We start from the raw sequence: 17,090 nt of genomic DNA on the forward strand, positions 1-17,090 counted from the left end.
GGGTGGCTCAGTTGGTTAAGCGACTGCCTTCGGCTCAGGTCATGATCCTGGAGTCCCGGGATCGAGTCCCGCATCGGGCTCCCTGCTCAGCAGGGAGTCTGCTTCTCCCTCTGACCTTCCTCCTTCTCATGCTCTCTGTCTCTCATTCTCTCTCTCTCAAATAAATAAATAAAATCTTTAAAAAAAAAAAAAAAAAAAACTCTAAACGAATTGCCTATACTTGTCCTTAAGAATGAAGGGGCTGACACCTTGGGTTCAAAGCCAGAGTGCGTTCAATGAGGTTAAGAACTTTGTCAGTTCTTAACCTTAGCTTCTAGAACGCGGACGAGCACTAAGCAGGCGTCCAATAAAAACTCCTGGATCAGTAAATAAAGCAGTCCCAGAGTCCTATCAAGTACAAGGTAGATTAACCTGTCAGCTTCTTCCGGCAGGTCTTTCCCTCAGGCTTCGATTTCCGAAAACAGACAAGACAGGTGAAAGGAAATGAGAAAAGTGACATTTACTAAGCAACCTTTCCTAGACACAGCGTGAACAAAGAAGGTAACTAAGTAAGACAGCTAGTCAGTGGAGGGGGGTGGGGGGGGAATTCGAACCCAGTCCGGGTTCTCTCCCACTCACTGCTGGATAGTCACACCTCGCACCGCCGGGTCCGGGGCCCGGGCCGCGCCGCTCACCTGTAGAAGGTCTGCATGTGGCGGTACTTGGGCGGGACGGCCATGCAACGCAAGTCGGCCTCGTTGCGCACCGCCTGGAAGTCGCCGCAACACAGCAGAAGATCTATCGGCCCGGGGCCGCGCCTCTCCGCCAGCGCAAGCGTCTCATAGATCTTGTCCAGCTCGCCGTGGCAGCAGCCGGCCACAGCCACCCTCATCCTGCCGGCTCGAGGCGGGGAGCGCTGCCCGCAAGCCCCTACACCAGAGCCAGCCCAGGGCGGACAGCAAAGCGCGGACTGATCGCTCAGCTCCCGCCAACACTGACTGAGCGCACCCCTCGAAAAGACGCCTGAAATAGAATTCACTTCCGGTTTCCAAATCTCGCGAGAGATGGATAGATGAGGGCAAGAATCACAGGATTTGAGAGCGCCTTATAATGGGTTGGGGCTTTGCTTGTCTTCCTGGGTCTTTGAATTCTAGTAGTCTGACAGATGATAAAAATCAAAACCAGGGGACCCTGGGTGGCTCAGTCGGTTAAGCTTCTGCCTTAGGCTGAGGTCAGGATCCCAGAGTCCTGGGATTGACTCCCCCATGGGGCTCTTGTTCAGTGGGCAGCCTGCTTCTCCCTCTGCCTGCTGTTCGCGCTCTCTCTCTAATAAATAAATTAAATTAAATCTTTTTTTTAAAAAAAATCAAAACCAGAATAGTTGGTTTATTTCTTTAAGCCCAGAAACAGTAGTTTAGTTTGATAAAACTAAGCCAGACTAAACAAGTGAGACCGTGGGATTGGCTAATTCCCTAGGACGAACCTCTCAAGGCAAAGATAATTGCCTGAAAGCGAATTAGAAATTAAAAAGATTTTTTAAAAGACACATCAAACTAAAAATAATTTTTAAATAAAACCTAAAAACTCGCTGAGGGTTTCTAAATTACCCACTGAAGAGTTTCTAAAATTATCAGTTATTTTTTTTAAAGGGGCCGGGGACTCTTCTTCCTACCAAACAGGTGTTTGCATAACTAGACTGCAAGCTCAATGAAAGCAGAAGAATGTCTCGAAAACATCCAGGAGGGAAAAGAACCAAACAACTGAAAAATGAGTGGCCAAGACAGAAAAAGTAAACACCACTGGCCAATTTGATCAAGAAAAGTAATCTAATCAAGATAATACAGAGAGTAACAAATCCATCTCTCATTTAAAAAAAAAATGCATAAAATAACATTGTAGGAACAATGACACCAGGATTAATTCAAAAGTAAGCAGAAGATGTTAACAGAACCATGACAATAAGAAAATTCTGGAAAAGTCGAAGAAATCCATTGAAAGACATTGTACCCAGAGTGGCTTACAGGCAATTTCTTTCAAATGTACAAGATATAACTTTCATTATGTTTAAACTGAACAAAAGAGAAGAAAGGAATGGAAATCTAGTATTTCTAATCTTTTTTAATACTATGTTTTCCTTCTGATTTGGATTTTTAAATATATAAGAGATGCTTTTTACAGCATTGCTAAATTTAACTTTTTCCATTTGATTTTTTAAATTTTATTTAAATTCAATTAATTAACATATAATGTATTATTAGTTTCAGAGATACAGTTCAGTGCTTCATCAGTTGCATACAATAGCCAGTGCTCATTACATCAAGTGCCCTCCTTAATGCCCATCACCCAGTTACCCCACTTCCCCACCCACCTCCCCTCCAGCAACCCTCAGTTTGTTTCCTATAGTTAAGAGTCTCTTATGGTTTGTCTCTCTATCTGATTTCATCTTATTTTATTTTTCCTTCCCTTCCCCTATGATTCTGTTTTGTTTCTAAATTCTACATAAGAGTGAAACCATATAACTGTCTTTCTCTGATTGATTTGTTTTGCTTAGCATAATACTCTCTGGTCCCATCCACATCATTGCAAAGGGTAAGATTTCTTTTTTTTTTGATGGTTGAGTGCTATTCCATTGTGTGTGTGTGTGTGTGTGTATATATATATATATATGGCCAACAGACACATGAAAAAATGCTCAACATCACTCAACATCAGGGAAATACAAATCAAAACCTCAATGAGATATATCATATCTTCTTTATCTATTCATTTGCTAATGGACATGTGACATGTGGGGTCTTTCCGTAGTTTGGGTATTGTGCACATTGCTGCTATAAACATAGGGGTGCAAGTCCCCTTTGGATCACTCTGTTTGTATCCTTTGAGTAAATACCTAGTAATGCAATTGCTGGGTCATAGGGTAGCTCCATTTTCAACCTTTTGAGGAACCTCCATCTGTTTTTCAGAGCGGCTGCGCCAGCTTGCATTCCCACCAGCAGTGTAAAAGTGCTCCCCTTTTTCCACACCCTTGCCAACATTTGTTGTTTCCTAACTCATTCATTTTAGCCATTCTGACTTGTGTGAGGTGGTATCTCATTGAGGTTTTGATTTGTATTTCCCTGATGTTGAGTGATGTTGAGCATTTTTTCATGTGTCTGTTGGCCATTTGGATGTCGTCTTCGGAGAAATGTCTGTTCATGTCTTCTGCCCATTTCTTGACTGGATTACTTATTTTTTGGATATTGAGTTTCATAAGTTCTTTATAGATCTTGGATACAAGCCCTTTATCTGATAAGACATTTGCAAATATCTTCTCCCATTCTGTAGGTTGTCTTTTGGTTTTGTTGACTGTTTCCTTTGCTGTGCAAAAGCTTTTTATCTTGATGAAGTCCCAACAGTTCATTTTTGCTTTTGTTTCCCTTGCCTTTGGAGACATGTCTAGTGAGAAGTTCCTGCAGCCAAGGTCGAAGAGGTTGCTGCCTGTGTTCTCCTCTAGGATTTTGATGGATTCCTGTCTCATATTTAGGTCTTTCATCCATTTTGAGTTTATTTTTGTGTATGGTGTAAGAAAGTGGTCCAGTTTCATTCTTCTACATGTGGCTGTCCAATTTTCCCAACACCATTTGTTGAAGAGACTGTCTTTTTTCCATTGGATATTCTTTCTTGCTTTGTCCAAGATTACTTGATCATAGATCCATTTGATTTTTAATCTACAGGAATTATCATTTTCTGAATCCTTTTTTCTTCCATGTAAAATATTTTAATTGAGGTCCAATTTGAAGTAACATGAACAAATTAAAACTTAAGAGCCCATTTTGATGCATTTTCACATATGTAATCACCCATATAACCACCACCCATATCAAGATATAAAATATTTCCAGCATTCAGAAAGGCTCCTTTGTACTTCCTCACAAGCCCCTACACCCAAAAGAAAAGCACTATTCTAACCTCTATCAACATAGATGAGCTTTGCTTGTTTTTTTTCTAATTCCAGTAGAGTTAACATACAGTGTTATATTAGTTTTGGGTGTACAGTGTAGTGACTCAACAATTCTATACTTAATGTTCATCATAAGTGGACTCTTAATCCCCTTCACCTATTTCACCTTTGCTTGTTTATAAACTTCATATAAATTCCAATATATATTATGAACTTAATTTAGTGTCTGTGAGATTCATCTGTAAATCTATAATATAAATAGATATAATCATAGGATGCTGTTTCTTATTACTGTGTAATATTCGATTGTGTGAACATACTGCAGTTTGCTTGTCTATTGTCCTGCTGAAGGACAATTGGGTTGTTTCTACTTTGGGGCTATTATGAATAAAACCACTATGTACAATCTTGTAAGAATCTTTTAGTGGACATAGCACTTATTTCCCTTGGATTATGTCCAGGAATATAATTTCTGGGTATAGAGTAGATATATGTTTAGCTTTGATAGCTAGGTCAGTTTCCAAAGTGTTCCAATTACACTTTCCTAAGGAATATAAAACATTCCAATTATTCCATGTGCTCAACAGCCTTGGTATTGTCTGTCTGTTACATTTTAGACATTTCCTTACATTTTCTGCAGTGGTATCTCCTTATGATTTCCATGCAGAGTTTATAAGAAAATTTTAATATATCAGTCTTTTGGATTTTCTTCTTTTGTGACCAATAGGAAACAATAACCTAATACCATAACATTCAAAAACTAGTGGTCAAAGCAGGAAATAAAAGATGAAAATAAGGATGATTGGACCTGCACCCCAATGTTTATAGCAGCAATGTGCACAATACCCAAACTATGGAAAGAGCCCACATGTCACATGTCTCACCCTCTTCCCATTCTGAATGAGAAGAAACAGAAAAATTGTTGGAGTAAAATGGATTGAATGAACAATGAAGATAATTCTTTTTGAAAATGTGAAAAGGCACACTCACTGAACAGACAGGTACCCTCAAAGTGTGTGTGTAGTCCCATGGGGAAACAAACAGGTCTCAGACCTGCTGGGAAAGAAATTCCTTGAATCTATCAGAGCAAAGGCAATATCTAGGTAGAAGCACTCAGCAATGAGCAAGATGAAAAGAGAAACCACATGTTACAATGGAAACATGCTAAAAAGAGCATAATCTGGGATGAGGCTGAGCAGGTGTTCATTAAAACTTCTTAGGGACAACCAGACCTTGGTTTCTAAATACCATTCCCCTCTAAAAGAAATGAAGTCTTCTTGTTGAAGTAGTTGATTCTAGGACAGAGAAAGTACAAAATGAACATGGATCATCTTGTGCAAGAAAACAAGGAAGTGTTCAAAGAATCTCAGACATCAAAAGACACCGATTGAAGGTCTTGCCACTGGCCAAGTCTGAAACAATTTCAGCATCAAAATGCATAATCATAGTAACAGACTATAGGCCATCAAATAAAGTAGGAATCTACTACAGTTGACCCTTGAACAATGCGGGGGTTAGGGGCACAGACTCCCACACAATCAAAAATCCATGTATAACTTAACTACCAATAGCCTACTGTTGACAGGAAGACTTAATGATAACGTAAACAGTTAAGTAACACATATTTTGTGTTTTATATGTATTGCATAGTGTATTCTTACAATAAAGTAAGCTGGACCCAAACAAATGTTATTAGGAAAATCATACGGAAGAGAAAATACATTTATAAGTACATAAGAAAATACATTTTCTTATAAATACATTTATAAGAAAAAAATCCATGTATAAGTGGACCCACACAGTTCAAACCCATGTTGTTCAAGGGTCAACTGTATTCTCTACTGATATAAATAAAGAATAGGGGAACGAGAGGGATCTTATTTACACAAGAATGCTGATTGGTAAATATGGAAGGAAAGTTGGATTAGAGATAACCATTTTGTCATCATCATCATCATTGTTTCAAGCAAGAATATTCAACTAATGCTAAAACCACTGAGTAAAACTTTAGAGAGTAATAGGATGCTTACATAGTTTCAACGTATCTATTATTTGAGACTACTTATATAGTCTCAAAGTATCTTTCCAAAAGATATGTATTATAACACAAAGAAAAATAAGCATTTTACACTAGAAACCTGGCAGACACCACTTTAACAGAATGATCAAAGTTAATCTTATTAGGAGTGAACTAATCTACATCGTGTGCCTCCTGATATGTCATACTTTATTTCTGTGGTATTCCTGCCAAAAATGCATAACTCAAGTCTAATCTTGAAAAATAGGAGACAAATTGAAATTGAGAAAGGCAATTGAAAAATAACTGGTTTATCTTTCTTAAAAATATGCTCATAAAATACGGGACAAACTGAGAAAGGTTAAAAATTAAAGGAGACAGAAGATTCATGAATATGGTACTATACAAGACATTAGGGCAATTGGCCAAATATGAATAAGGTCTGTAAATTCAATAATATTGCATCAGGGTTAATGTCCTGGTTTTGTTAATTTTACTGTGGTTATATAAGGGAATTTCTTGTTTTTAGGAAACTTACATATTACATATATATATATATACATATAATACATTAGGGATAAAGGAGCATCATTTCTGCCATTTACTCTCATATATAATACCTATTATATATGACAGATATATAATTTATATATATAATGTATCATAGATATATAGATATATAAAATACTCCCTCCCTCTGTGTGTGTCTGTATTTTTCGTTTCTGCCCATCCATGTATTGCAGGGGCTAGAACTGAGAAACTACATTTCTTAGACTCCCTTGCCAGCTGAGGTCCAGATTCGGTTTTGCAAATGAGAAACACTTGAGTGAAATTAGAAGGGAGAAGATAGGTAAAAGCTGTTTCTGTTCTCTTCTGGCTCTAGCCATGGTAGTGGTAACTCAGCACCTCAAACTCCTTCAGAGGTGGTGAACTTCCTATTGTTCCTGATCTCAAGTAAAATATATTCCTCCCCACCTCATTTGCATCTTTAGCCCTTCCAAAAATGTTGTGATCTTTTTGCTTAAAATACCTAGAATAGGTTCTGTTTTCCTATATTGTTAGACCAGGCAAGGTGTCATTCAAGTAAAAGGCAACAAGCAGATGTTTTCATCCATAAAATAACTCCAAGGAAACAATACCCCACGGGCCCTTTTTGATGAAAAAATGACTTGACAATGAAATCCAGCCAAATAAGAGTTGAATAAAAATAAGGAACACAGAAATAAAGAACCATATTTAAAAGACGGATGATTAAATATAGAGCAGGGTGATGGGATAGGAAATGCTCAGATGGGGAGTAGGGCATTTCATGAATATAGTGTGGTTCTAGAAGACCATGCTGATAGGGTGACATTGAGCAGAAACCTTCATGAAGTAAGGGAGTGAGCTATGGAGATATTTGAGCAATGAGTTTTCAAGTCAGTTTTTAAATAAAATGTGACAAACATCAAGAAAAAAACATCCGTCCTTGCTAACTCTATCTTATAATAGAACTAGGTGATTTTGGCACCTGCCACCACCTGATGGCAGCACACTCTAAAGGAAAACTAAGAAGAGAGCAAGTCTGTGTTGGTAAAACTAAACTGAAGAGAGGCAAACATCACAAAAGAATGAAAGTGCTGTGGTGTTTCTAGCTTCTGAATCTTAAACTTGTCAGACATCTCATTGCACTTTCTGATTTCATTAAAAAAAATAAAAACAAACCTCAATATCTCTTGTTTACAAGTATGATAACTTCCAGATTCCATTCCTGCATTGTAAATGGTGAACAGATTGGCTTTACTTTAACTAACTTGTTACCTTCACGTCTTCATTTTCAAACCCATCGGCCTAATGTGGTCGTCATTGTTTGGGGCAGAGGTGTCTTTTTATTACCCAGGCAATCCAGAAGATGGTATAACCAACTGAAGCCCGGCTGCTTTTATAGTATCTCTTTTCCTATAAATAATTAGAACTCTTGTCCTAGCATTGATTTTAGAAGATCTGTTAGTGTTTCCAGATCTAAATACAGAGAAGTGGGGCCTTAGCTGTTCAATTAGGTGAATGTTTATGGACACGCCAGGCTCTGTGTGGAAAATCACGCAGAGCTTTGCCTCGTCTGCTCCTCTTGACACTTCATGTCAGAGCTTGGGTGCCACCTCCATGGAAAGGACTTCAGTCCCGGTAACATTTCCCTCCTAGAGGCTGCCTTAGCCCCATACCCTCTTACTTATTATTCTACATTCTAATAACTCCTTTTCTTTTTCTTTCTTTTTTTTTGGCAGATAAAAGTTTGTTTTATTGAATAACTAACTGATCTGTTTTATTGCCAAGGCCACTATGTACAGACAAAAGAGAGGGAGTTTTATTTCTTGGTCTCTTCCTCCTTGGACAGAGTCTTGATGATTCCTCCTCCTTGGTCTGGAGCTGCTCTTCGCGGCGCCTGGGAGCCTCCGTGGTCTTCAATCTGCCGGTCTCAACCTGGTCAGCCAGAAGCTTCTTGCGAGCCTTGTCTGCTTTCAGCTTGTGGATGTGTTCCATGAGAACCCGCATGTTTTTGAACACCTGACCCTTCGTTCTCAGGGACAGGCTGTGTGATACATGTGGCGGTCCCGTCTTCTTCTTAGATTCACAGTATCTTCTGAGAAGCTGGAGCAGAATTCTTATCCTCCTCATCCAGGTTACCTTCTCAGGCATTTGAGCATTGGCTGTACCTCTTCTCTTACCAATGCCCGTAGCCCTGCCCTTCCCGTAGGCCAAAGTGTTTTTCCGGCACTAAGCCCAGGAATGGACAGTCACAGCTTTCGGGATGATCAGCCCATCTTTGATCAGTTTTCGGATCAGTTGACAGGAGTTGGCATCGGTGATTTCATTGCTCTCATTGGGGTCCAACCTGATGTTCTTTTTGCCACAGCGAGGACACTGGAGGCAAGCCTCTTCGGAAGCCTGAGCATATTCATGGCTGTGGCCGCAGCGCCAGAAGGAAAGTCTAATTGCTTATTTTCTTGTCTCTCTTTACCTTGTGCCTGAAAGCTCCGTGAGAATAAGAAATGTATCTATCTTGTTCATAATTGTATTACCCACTCCTGGGCACTGTGCCTGGCACATTGTGGACACCTAGTATATACATTTTGTTGAAAGAATACATTTGCGGGATCCTTGGTCCTCTTTTTAAAAATTGTTGTCTAAATGAGTTCCTTGGGGCGCCTGGGTGGCTCAGTCGTTAAGCGTCTGCCTTCGGCTCAGGTCATGATCCCAGGGTCCTGGGATCGAGCCCCGCATCGGGCTCCCTGCTCAGCGGGAAGCCTGCTTCTCCCTCTTCCACTCCCCCTGCTTGTGTTCCCTCTCTCGCTGTGTCTCTCTCTGTCAAATAAATAAATAAAATCTTTTAAAAAATAAATAAGTGAGTTCCTTTTTCATTATTAAAGAAAAAAATTGCTTAACTCACAGCTACTCAATTTTTTACACTTAAATTCTTCACTGTGTATGAAGGGCATTCTCTTCATAAAAACAGTACAATTATCAAACTCAGGACAGTTGTAATGATTAGCAATCATCTACAGATTTTGTTCAGATTTTGCCAACTTTCCCATTGATAACCTTTGTAGCAAGAGGGGGGAAATGCTTTTTTCCTTGTCCAGGATTCAATCCCAGATCACAAGTTACGTTTGATTGTCATGTCACTTTAGTCTCCTTTAATCTAGAATAATTTTTCAGCTTTTCTTTGTCTTTCATGACAATTTTAAAGGATGTGGGTGTGTTGTTTTGTAGAATGTCCCTCAATTAGGGTTTGTCTGATGTTTCCTCATGATTACACTTGTGCATTTTTGGCAGGAATACCATGGAAGTGATGTTGTATCCTTATCAGTACATCCTATCATAGTGTCTATTTATCCCATTAGTGGTGATATTGATTGCAGTCGCTTGAATAACTGGTGTCTACCAAGTTTCTCTACCATCATTAGTCGCTTGTGGGAAGATGCTTTGAGACTGGATAAATATCCTGTTTTTCATTATATTTTCACCAATTAGTGTAAGCATCCATTGATGATTCTTGCTTCAAACATTTATAGCTCACGTGGTTGTCATGTGGTGGCTTTCAAATTCCATCATTTCTTTTATATTTGTAAGTTGGAATTCTACCATAATTTGGTTATAAAAAGAACATTTTTTACTGTAATTTCTAATAAAAGACTTTTTCAACACCTTACTAATTCTGCTTTATGCACATGCATATTTTATACCCTCCAAACACCTGCTGAATTACTGATGCATTATTTCCCATTGCAAAGCCCTTGTAGATTTTGCTTAATTAGCTGGTTGCTTAGGTGAGTACTTAGTTGTCCCATGTAGGATAGGCCTGTCAGGTCCCAGGAGACTGTGAAGGCTCTGGTAAGGATTTTGAAATAGAGAAGCCTGTGCCCAAATTGATTCAGCCTCTTATTCATCCCCTAAGCAACCTTAAACATATTATTGAACCTCTCAGAGTGTCACTTTTATTCCTGCCTGCTTGAAGCTGGGAACCATGTCTTTATACTACTTTGAATCCCTAGTACAATATGTGCACAAGTAAACCCACAGTTAGTGACTGTTAAACTGAACTATATCTCTTCCGTACCACCATTACTGCATTTTCTCTTTTTGTTCTAAAGACTCCTCTGTTGTCAAATCTTGCTAAAGTTTCTTCCAAAGTCCTTTTGAGGCCATTCAGTTTTTGGTTTACATCTATCTTTCTATACTTTATGCTTTCCTCTTTTTGCATAGGTATGTTTCTACTTTCAAAAATTCGGTTTTCTCTATCCTGGTAATTGCACTTAGACATTTATAAATACTTCTCAAATTTCTTTCTGGCTACTTACTTTTTACTTTGCATTACTGTTTTGCCTTATTAAATTCACACCTTGTTATCATTATTTTTTCAGAAATTAATACTGCTTGGGGCGCCTTGGTGGTTCAGTCGGTTAAGTGTCTGCCTTGGGCTCAGGTCATGATCCCAGGGTCCTGGGATCAAGCCCCACATTGGGCTCCCTGCTCCGCGGGAAGCCTGCTTCTCCCTTTGCCTGTCCCCGCTCCTGCTCTCTCCATCTCTTTATCAAATAAATAAATAAAATCTTTAAAGAAAGAAAAGAAATTAATACTGCTCTGCAATAAGAGCCATGGGAGGATGGGGGGAAATTTCATTCCTGTTTGTAGGGAAGTCAGTGTGGATAGTTCCCTCTTCCCACCACTGTGCCAAGGTTACCTGTTCTGTTGTTGCTGTTACATGAAAGCTGAATCAAAATCTTATTACTCCTCAATTTCTACTCATTAATTGGCTTTGAAGAGTATACCTAAGGTTTTTTAGCAGCAAAATTTGAACTAGGAATGAGATTCCTGATCCCCAAGCTTAGAAGTTTGCTAATCAATGCTTCCTTTCCATAAAATGGCTATGTCAGTCTTCTGGAAATAAAATAGGAAAGCCTGAGTAGCAGAGGTGTTGGATGCTCTAGTTACATTCTCTAGCTCCTGTCCACTCTGATTTCAGCCACAACTCTAATGATGGTTCTGCTGCAAGCTCAGATTCATGCCGTCTATATTGCACCCCAAAAGCCAGCCTACAGATTCTGCTTTTCTATACCAGGTTAAGGAAGCCCTCTCTCTTCTGTGCGGAAGTACAATCCAGGACAGTTACCAGCCCTGGGGAAACCCTCAACCAATACCAGATGGGAGGGTGGATAAATGCTCCAGCTGCAAGAGGGATATCCAGGGGAGCATTCTGTACATTTTTCAGAGGTCCTCAAGGAGAAAGCAGTGATTTCAATAATGGAGCCTTATATTGACTTTTCCTTTTTTTTTTTACTCTCCCTGACCCATCAATTCTGGTCTCTGGAAACATTTCCCAAGTAAACTACCTGCACCCAAATCACTGTTCCAGGATCTGCCTGTGGGGGTGACCAAACTAAGTAAAAAATTCATTCAATAAGCATTTACCGTGATTATTTTATGCTAGGAAGTGAGATAAAAGACCTAGTAGATAAAATTCCTAGTACTTGTCCTGAAGAGTATAATGGGGAGACAAACAAGTAAACAATTAGAAAAAAATTACAATATGGGGTGCCTGAGGGGCTCAGTTGGTTAAGTGTCTGCCTTCAGCTCAGGTCATGATCCCAGGGTCCTAGGATCCAGCCCCACATCAGGATCTCTGCTGGGTGGGGAGCCTGCTTCTCCCTCTCCGTCTGCCACTCTGCCTGCTTGTGCTCTCTCGTTCTCTCTCTCTCAAATGAATAGATAAAATCTTTAAAAATTTACAATATATTGTTGGAGAAGCTGTGTTAGTGGCAAGAACATTAAAAATGCATTAAAACACGGGGAGGGGTCATTTAACATATACTTGGGGAAGGGGCTTCCTGGAGGATGTATTGCTTGAGCTAATGGATGAAGCATGGATAAACACAGCTATCACAACTCTATATTGTTCAAATGTCAGCTGAAAATTCAATTGATACTTTTGTATCCTCTGTTTCAAAGGTCATGCTCTGCTCTTTATGGTATGCAGTATATGGCATGATTTTAGATGACAAATGGACATTTAAACTTTTTTGTAGTTATTATGTTAATATGTACTAGAATAAAAATAAGGAGCACAAAAAACTTGATTTTACAGACTATTATCATTTAGGATGAAGAGAAAACTATTTAATGAATTGAAATTGACCTTAAAGAAAAATATTGAGTGAATAATAACACCTGGGTTTAGACTGACAAAGATTGCATGGGTGGTATGCAGATTACTGAAGTTTGGGAAATACTGCACAAGGAAAAATCTAAAATGAAATTCCTGCTTTCCAGAAACTCAGCAGTTGTTTGGGAACACAGAACCATAAGCAAGGATAATTAGGGCTACAATAAATTTGTAAACCAAGTACAGGTTTCCCCCACTATCCAAAATTAGAGAGTTCTTATCAAAACTTTCTAAACCAAAATGATATAAAGTGAAGAAGCAATTACCATTACTTTATATGGAAATATTTAGAAACATTTCTGAGCATTTCCAGACCTGAAAAATAACCTTTTAGGCATTTCTGATACCTTAGGACATATCTTGCTAAGAGATGCACAAAATAAATGGAGATAAAGCACAGGTGTTCACAGACAAGTTCAAAGCTATGGGTGGCTTGATACTGAGATGCTGAATGTAGTTCCCGGGGAAGGAGCTTGGGGATGTCACTCTCCCCCGCTGCCTGGGGTTGAGAGCTGCCTTTATAAAGGCTCACTGCAAAACAAACTCTAACTGCTATTTTCATTTACTACCTTTTTTCATAAAAGCAAAAATTCTCTTGGATTTCTTTTGTTAGCAAAAACGGGTTTTAATGTAGAGGGCTTTTCTAAAAGCAAAGTGGCTTAAGGGGAACTTTCTAAAAGAGGGGGATACCTAAACAGGAAGAAGATAGGAAAGCAGTGAGGAGCAAAGTGTAGAGGCTACAAGATCAGTTGGAAGGCTATTGCTCTAGTCCATGGGAGAGGTAGTAACAGCTTGAATTAAGGAGTGGCTATAAAAATGGAAAAAAAAACAACAACAACAAGTAATGAAACAGGCTCATTGCAACCATTCTATGAAAACTTACTGGTTACAGGCAGGACGCAGGTGAAACCTGTCAAGTCAAGTGCAGGACAGTTTGGTACACACATGCACACACGGAGTGGGAAAGCTGGATTAATCAATCAGAAAATATAATTAGAAGCATGTTTTTATTTGGCTTCAGTTACCAGAGCACTTTAGTGTTAATTCTTCAGATATTTGCCCCCCCACCTTTTTTTTTTAATTTGACTCAGAGGCTGGGGATATACTAATACATATATAACGCTTTCTACATTCCAGGCATGTTCTAAAGAGCTTTAGTTCTCCGTTTTCATAACCCTTATTTTATAGAAGAGAAAGCTGAAGCATAAGGAGGTTAAGTAACTTGCTGGAGGTAATGCAGCTAATAAGTGAAGTAGTAAAGATTAAGCCCAGGCGTTCTTGTTCTAGAGTATCTATTCTTAACACTACGCCAGAATAAATGGGTCGGGCAGATTATGCTGAAGACCTGGTTCCGAGACCACAGTCCCTCCATCTGCAAAATGGCGATAATAACAACGCTAGGAGTCTGGTGCAAAAGAGTGAGATAATGAATATGAATGTGAACTTCAAATTACGTACGTGACTCCACATACTACCTTTTCATAATATGAGTACGTGAGCTCCCGCATTGTAACGAGTTTGCAGCGCCAGAGCGAGACCCCGCCCCTGTGGCTCCGCCCACCGCGAGCGGCAGGTGGGGCTGGCAGATCTTCTTTGCGCATGCGGAAACTGCTGCCCGCTCCCAGCTCTAACCCAGGCTGAGAGTAGCTGCCGTTTCTGAGAGGACGATTCGTGAGGAGGCCCTTGGCGCGGTTTTCCTTTCCTCTCCCTTCTGCGGGCCCTGGCCGTACTTCGCTGTGCCTAGAGCGTGGTGTGTTTTCGTCTACCTGCCTGATTTTCTGCAGAAGGTGCCTTTCGTTGGCCCAATAGTTCCTTGTCGAAAGTGCCGGCCCCCGCGCCGGCACCGGCCGTAGCCCGGTGGGAAGGCTCAAGATGGCGTGCCTGTTGGAGACCCCAATCCGCATGAGCGTCCTCTCGGTGAGTGACCGCCGCAGCTGCCCGCTAGCTCGAGAGCTCGGGCCGGCCCGCAGCATTCGCCCCAAACGTGGAGTGCCTCCTGCACACCACCCCTTGGGGTGGCTTCCGGCTCAGCTTTGGGCCATGGAGAGAGAGGGTAGGCGGGAGGAATAGACGGGACCCCGACCGAGCCAGAAACGTCTCCAACTCCAGGAGCTTCCACCGGTACCGTTTCTCGGGTGGCCTCTGGCGGACACGGTGGTTGGGCGTACGGGCAGCTGGCCCGGTGGCTCGGCTTGGGCTTTGCCAGGTGCTTCACTGAACCTTCCTCTCAGCGTTGCTGCTTCTCCCGGCCGAGCGCTCTGCCCTGTGAGGCGCCGGGCTCGCCGCTGGCCTGGGAAAGAGCGCCCATTCAGCCGCCCGCGGCGTTGGCAAGGAGAGGTGCAGGCACTTTGGGCCCCTACAGCCTGAGAGAGCCCAGACCAGGTCTGTGGCTTCTGTCGCGTCTCGACACGGGCTAGAACTGCTTGCTTCTTGGCAACGGGGATTTCATGTCAGCTGCATCATATCTTAGTGTATGTAGTTATTTAAGCCCCTTTTCTTCGCTCTGCTTTGGAGGTCGCAGCTCGGAGTCTAAAGGAACCTGTGCCTGGCGTTACTTTTTTTTTTTTTTTAAGGGGAGTCAAACGCTGGGGGGAAAAAGTCAATTTTCCTATTATTGAAAGAAGGGAATGTATTGACCCGCCAGGAAGTAATATCTAGTTATTTGGGGGTTTTTTCAAGTTAAAAAAAAAAAATCCAAAATACAGCTTTCACTTTTCACTGTATTGCTCTTGAGAACCAGGACCCGGAGTGAAAGTTACTGAGGGATAACTTCAAAGGGTTTTACAACAATTTAGAGCTGTCCAACGAGAGAATAGTCACTTTACCAGTGGTCCATTTACTGTTGTTGGAAATAGGCAAAGACTGGTTGGCCATCTTTTAAACTTGTGGAAGCTGTCTGATACTGAGAGGGTGGTTGGATTACAGATTACCTGACTTGTCAGGGTCCTTGAATCTGTGATTCCAGCGAGTTTCTTTTCTCTTCCCTGACTTCTCCCACAGAGACACTCACCTATCTGGAAGCACTTAGGACATTTGCTATGATTCAGGGTTAGAACACTGTGGAATACTGTAGCCTAGATAATTTAATTTGGGGGGCAGGGGCCGTCATCCAATTTGTCTCCTGATCGATTTTAGCAGTCTTTTTCCTTATTTTATACAGCTTGGGGAAACACTGTTCATCTAAGTATTGAATCAGGTTAGCCTTTTATTCTACTTCTGTAATACCCAGGAATATTTTGTGGGCAAGCAGATGAATGACTTTTCCCTCAATATGTTTTTTTAAAAAAATATCCCTCTCAACTGTTCTCAAGTCCCTTTAATTATCTTGTTTATCCTTCATTTCAGCCGAAGCTTCTTTACTTTTTGTACATTGTCAACTTGTATCATGCATACAATTGAAAATTTTCATTTGTTTCTCTCCCTCAGTAAATAATATTTCCTGTTTAATTTTATGCAGAAACTTTTTGAAGAGTATTCCCTACTTCTAGTTGGGATTTCCTTTAGTTCTAATCTCATTGGGGGCTTATGTATTTTTCACAGTCCCAAAGTCTTGTCTGTCAATTCATCAGTTATAGAGCCTTGGGAAATCAGACGCCACTGTGGCACCACCTTTTGAAATACAGAGTGCAGATGGAACAGGAAATATTAATCGGAAATTACCTTGAAAATAACTGATTCCTTTAATAGGCTGCTTACTGTGCACCAGTTATGTAAAACACTCTTTAATGTATACTTTTAGGGAATGCAAGGATGAGATCAGATGTGCCCTCAGGGAAGTCACAGTCTGAATGAGTCCACGACATGATAATCATAATTCAAGCAAGGGGCAAATCATATGGCTTTAAGGGTTTCATTCAAGGCCCTTTATACCTTCTCCCCTATGAGAGATCTCATTCACTCTTAAACCTTAACTGTGATCCACTCACATATTACATTGCCAGCCTTGACTTTTTTTCCACATAGTCTCGTATCTTCAATTGTGTGAATGTTACCTGAGACTTCTAACAAAGCACATTCCCTTCTCCTAAGGACTTAATTATGACTTTCCATTTCTGTTATTGGTACTGGCTTTCATTGATCACTCTCTGTTAAACCTCTTGGATCATCTTTGGCCCTTACCCTTTTTGTGCCCCTATATCTAATCAGTCCTTAAGTTCTCTTGGTTCTTAGTATTTCACACATGTGGCTGTTCCCGTGGCCACCCTTTCATATCATTTTGTGCCTGCATTACCACAGTGTCCTCAGAATTATTTTTACCACTCCTTATATCTTACCCTCTCAGTTCCAGTCCATTCTCCACAGTAATTTTCCTATAGAAGACATTGGACACATTTCGTTCCTGTTTCAATTCTTCAGTGGGTTCCTATTGCTGAAAGGTTGATAATCATGTTCAACTTCGGATATAAGATTCTTTATCCTCTGCATGAACCTTCTATCCCATATAAACTGGCTTT

General features: G+C 40.5%; 2 protein-coding genes and 1 pseudogene across 4 annotated transcripts in view; 1 reads left to right on the forward strand and 2 right to left on the reverse strand.

Moving 5' to 3' along the window:
* Positions 1-1,008, reverse strand: part of DBR1 (debranching RNA lariats 1) — an 11,575-nt gene extending 10,567 nt beyond the window's left edge. The window contains exon 1 of the mRNA XM_006727902.3: positions 675-1,008. Within this exon, the coding sequence (XP_006727965.1) occupies positions 675-871 (197 nt within the window). The 5' untranslated portion in view covers positions 872-1,008. The remainder of the gene's footprint in view (positions 1-674) is intronic.
* A 6,636-nt stretch (positions 1,009-7,644) lies between these two features.
* On the reverse strand, positions 7,645-8,875 carry LOC102746530 (large ribosomal subunit protein eL19 pseudogene; annotated as a pseudogene).
* A 5,377-nt stretch (positions 8,876-14,252) lies between these two features.
* Positions 14,253-17,090, forward strand: part of ARMC8 (armadillo repeat containing 8) — a 104,712-nt gene continuing 101,874 nt past the window's right edge. For 2 of the 3 annotated variants that reach the window (XM_081826967.1, XM_081826972.1), the window contains exon 1: positions 14,254-14,553. In XM_081826967.1, the coding sequence (XP_081683093.1) occupies positions 14,509-14,553 (45 nt within the window). In that variant the 5' untranslated portion in view covers positions 14,254-14,508. Of the gene's footprint in view, positions 14,554-17,090 lie in introns of all 3 variants that reach the window. The other variant, XM_081826970.1, reaches the window with a different exon arrangement.

Source organism: Leptonychotes weddellii, chromosome 1 (assembly GCF_054177405.1).
Source record: "Leptonychotes weddellii isolate Sample4059 chromosome 1, ASM5417740v2, whole genome shotgun sequence".
Classification (NCBI taxonomy): domain Eukaryota; kingdom Metazoa; phylum Chordata; class Mammalia; order Carnivora; family Phocidae; genus Leptonychotes; species Leptonychotes weddellii.